Source organism: Styela clava, chromosome 14 (genome assembly GCF_964204865.1).
Source record: "Styela clava chromosome 14, kaStyClav1.hap1.2, whole genome shotgun sequence".
NCBI lineage: Eukaryota > Metazoa > Chordata > Ascidiacea > Stolidobranchia > Styelidae > Styela > Styela clava.
The window spans coordinates 8873803-8878147 of NC_135263.1; the positions used below are offsets into that span (position 1 = coordinate 8873803).

General features: G+C 35.4%; 1 protein-coding gene across 1 annotated transcript; it reads right to left on the reverse strand.

Moving 5' to 3' along the window:
* Positions 1-624: 624 nt before the first annotated feature.
* Positions 625-4023, reverse strand: LOC120340825 (putative inactive peptidyl-prolyl cis-trans isomerase-like 6). The gene is made up of 5 exons (XM_039409199.2): positions 3646-4023; positions 3031-3219; positions 2336-2546; positions 1166-1358; positions 625-983 (listed from the first exon to the last, which is right to left on the reverse strand). The coding sequence occupies exons 1-5, from the start codon at positions 3808-3810 to the stop codon at positions 866-868; spliced, it is 876 nt and encodes a 291-aa protein (XP_039265133.2). The 5' UTR covers positions 3811-4023; the 3' UTR covers positions 625-865.
* Positions 4024-4345: the final 322 nt, after the last annotated feature.

The following is a 4345-nucleotide window of genomic DNA, read 5'->3' on the forward strand; positions in this document are numbered from 1 at the left end:
TGGAATACGCTTGCGATCAAAATTCTGAATACCCTGCGTGAGTTCGAGTCCCGCGGGCGATAATAAGGTGCAAGAGGATTGTTGGACTCTTCGCTGTCGGATTGTGGTTCACGTAAACGACGGCCAGGTTAGGGCTTCTTCTACCATCGAGTCCATGCATCTGAATCCAATATCTGGCTAACTAATCCCATACCTATCCACCACAGGATCTAGACGAGAGGGGGTGCTATGCCATATGATTAGGCCGTGTTATCAACTTTCCTCTCCCCCTTAAATTAAATACGAAAATCCTATCCTGCATTGTGGTAACCATTAGTCGATCACTGTTTTGTGGCAATTATCTGGTTAGCAAAAACCCTCTTCTCATAAATTCCCATCTCTCGCAGGCCTAAGAAAAATGGCATTCGGTCTCTCTTTATCGTTACGTGAAAGACTCGGCCACCTATCCAGTTTTGCACCTGAGCAAATCAGCAATTTTAACTTTGCACCCGAAGATATATCACTGGCATCAACAAGTCCATATTGCAATAACACCGGTTTTTAAAAGCATAGAATGGAGGTAACCCAGAAGATTGTCTGAAAATTTTGAAGCCCTCATCGAATGCATGCAAAAACGTATTCTAATGCAGTATCTGTAGTATTTTAATGGGAAAATATAAACTATAGTACAGTAGTATAATATGCCAAAAATAACATAAAATAGTGGATAGAAAAGCATATGAATACATTTCAATGTGTTATGAACGGGTCTCAGTTAAACCAAGTCTATTTAGGAATGATTTGTCTAACACTTATGCCCAACGTATTTTCCTAACACATTGTTGAAGAGGTTTACAAATAAAAAACAAGGATAAAAGATAATGCTTCAATCAAAAGGGATAAACTCCCCACAAGAAGCTATCCTGCACTCCACTTTCGGCCTTTCGTTGAATGTTGACATATTTTCTATCTTTTTGAGCAGTTCTGTTCCTTCAACAACTTTGCTGCAAATATATATGAATCACTTTATTAAATTTCCGTAACCATTTTCAACATATATCTATATTATGTTACAATTTATGTTTCATTCAAATTTAGTTTCAAGTAGTAGCATGTTCAGGAAAGAAAAATCACATATATCATTGAAAACAGTTAGCTCTATTACCAGTTACTTACGTAGTCTTACCCGAAAGCCACGTAAGTGCAGTCCATCCATGGTGTTGGCTCTAATGTTATATAAAACTGAGATGCATTTGTATGTCTTCCTTTATTTGCCATACCCAGAATTCCTCGACTAGAGTGGGGTATTGCAAAATTCTCATCTTCAAAAACTCCTCCATATATACATTCCCCAGCATCCCCTCTTCCATGCAATATATCTGTAATGGTGATAGAAAAACAGTAAAAATTGAAGCCCCACTCAGAGTAATCAGCATTGAACAAAGCAGTTTTATCAGTGACTATTATACTAATACACTTGTTAGATGAGATGTTCTCTATCTTCCCTCTACACAAGGTCCCAGAAAAGCAGTAACAAATTCGTAGGGTAGGGAGCACTGTCTTTCTCAGTATATATCCTAAGTGGCTGAAACTGAGCCATGGGATTTGAGTGCTATTTGTGAAGTCTTCATCCTGCATTAGATATATCGTACGATAGGTCTGAGAACAGAAAGTCTCATATAGATATCTTTTGACATGCAAATCAAATAAGCACCTAATCACTTCACTTAAGACTCATATTTACTTTTGATCAAGTCTTTGAAAAAAATTAAATTGACAAATGAATTATTATTGCAGAAAAAAATCAAAATTCTCCTGATTATTAGGACATGTTCATACCACGGTAAATGGTTTCGATACATGATTGAATCCTAGTTTAGTACAAGAAATGATGTTGATTTACCACAAACAAAGTCTTAGTGTTTCAAGTCTTAGTGTCAATATGACTCATATTTATTCATTTCACTTCAAGTAATAAAATCCTCTACAACTCCGACCAAACTAAACTCACTTATTCAACTTTTCAAACTTTAATCAAAACCAAAAACAGCAACGATTAGATTAGACTTTTGATATGGCAGCACAGTGAGTCGACTAAACTAAATCCAAACTAAAATTTTCTGTGACTGAGACATGATTCGAAACTTGTGTGACTCATGAAAGCATTATCAGTTAGCTCTCGACAAAGACATGGTGTAAAATTGATTAATCGTATACTTGACATTGGTAGAACATTAAAAATTTTGGACTGCAACCAATTAATCAGTTTTGGATCTCCTTTTGAATGAGATCTCTAAAACTGCATGTTACACAAAATGAACAAACGAAAGTACAGCCAAATAGACTATTTACAGACCTCCTCCCTGAATCCAACCATTCGGAACAATTCGATGTATTTGACTATTCTCATATGTTAAATTTAAGCCACTTGGTAAGGCTCCCTTTTCTCCTGTGCATAAAGCCCTAAAATTCTCACAAGTTTTTGGACAAATATCTGACATTAACTCAAATAAAAGTTGTCCGGCACGAGCACCATCAATGTTGATATCCATATATGTGAAATGACGCTGAAATAATAACGGCATTAACTATCAGTGTGAATAGCACATATATATTGTTGAATCACACTATTAAGCCTCAGTATGGGATAAAATATATATATATCTTGTATAGTCAGTAATTGCCTTCTTTCAATTTTATTATGATCGGTCCATGGGTTGTATAAAACCTGTATTATATAAACACATAATAAATAATACCTAAATATATATAATATAATACTGACTAAACGCAGATAATCTCACACTTCCATCAATGTTATAGCAAGTTAAATTCACTATCCATGTGATAGTGTAGACCCATACACATTTATATAAATAGATCAATACATGCATAGATCAATATACATTTTGACATAAAAGACCTTACTTGATATATCATTAAAGCAAGTGACAGCCTATGATATTATTTTAAATGTGCATTAACAGAAACTATTAGGTAGGACAGAAGTACTATGGTTTCCAGTAAATATAGAAACATCTTATTACCAACCTCACTGTTGATAAAATAATCTGTATATGCTTCTTGTGCCATAGCTGCGTACAATGATTCAGGTCTAAAATCTTCGTAATTAAATTCATCCTGAGCCCATTGTAATAATTCCTTATGATTACCAACTGAATTTTCATTGACAAAACACATTACCAAATCAGTATATGCCCATGTGTCTCCTCCAATCTCCTGTGGAAATTTTGGATATATTTATCATAATCAATTCATTCAATTGATAAATAAAATAGATTGAAATAAAACGTAAATTTATTTATAGATTGATTTGTGGAACAAATTGACTCTAGCCTGATTCTGACTTTACCATTAAAAGGAGGCGTGAATGGTCAGAATATTCTAATGATTATGGTTTTCTAAATAACAACTACTGAACTAAGGTATATACAACCCTAATACAGAATTTTGATATTAGCTTATTTGTTTATGACTAATCTCATTGACTTACATTATTGAATATTCATAATCGCACAATATCCAAGTTACATTGTGGTGCATAATAACATATTGAGAACCTCAAAACTAACTAACTTTACACCTTATACATTCAATCTAAGCAATACATATTCCAGCTACAGTTTTGAACAAAAAAGAACTTACAATCTTCTTTTCTTTCACAAACTGGTACCATTCACATTCCAGCATAGGCTTAATGAATGGTTCTTGAAACTTGTCTGGAAATTTTCGATGCAAATCCTCGGCACAACATTTTGCTATGTGGAGAGTTTCCGATTTTAAAAGACCATATATTTTCATGTGAGCCATTGCTACTAGATACCAACCAACAGACGGATTAATCTGAGCTCTATCCTTATCAACAATTGCTGCGATTAACTAAATGTAAGCCGACACAAACAGCCTGACGAGAAGAAACCTAACACAGCTTTTGACAGTTGCTTGACGTAACCGTGGAGATTCGACACCTAGTGGTGAACGTAGGATAATAGAAAGGTTCGACCTGAACCGACCAGAGCCATATGGCTCTGAACCGACTGCCCAAGCACCACTTTATTTAATTTATTTGGCTTATTTAGAAAAACAATTATTAAATAATAAAAATAACTACTATACTCTAGTTTCTCGGCTTGTACTTCTAGAACTGTTGGCCGCATTTACGTTTCTTCCTTCACTTGTCCATCCTTCTCGCGCTGCCCTAATATTTTTGCTTCGTCTCTCTCAGCCGTTTGCTGATTCCCCACCCGAAACCCGGTTACCCCTAATTGATTTCCTGTTCGCGCTGCCTTTATTTCCCTTCTGCTTCAGCGCTAGTTTATTGGGCGCTGTCAATCGCGCTGACCGC

Excerpts from the sequence above, each read along its gene's own strand:
- LOC120340825 (XM_039409199.2), bottom strand. The coding sequence starts at position 3,810 with ATGGCTCACATGAAAATATATGGTCTTTTAAAATCGGAAACTCTCCAC. Across the intron at positions 3,220-3,645 it reads TTGTGAAAGAAAAGAAGATT|GAGATTGGAGGAGACACATG; the intron begins GTAAGTTCTTTT and ends AAATTTCCACAG. Across the intron at positions 1,359-2,335 it reads TGGTTGGATTCAGGGAGGAG|ATATATTGCATGGAAGAGGG; the intron begins GTCTGTAAATAG and ends TCACCATTACAG.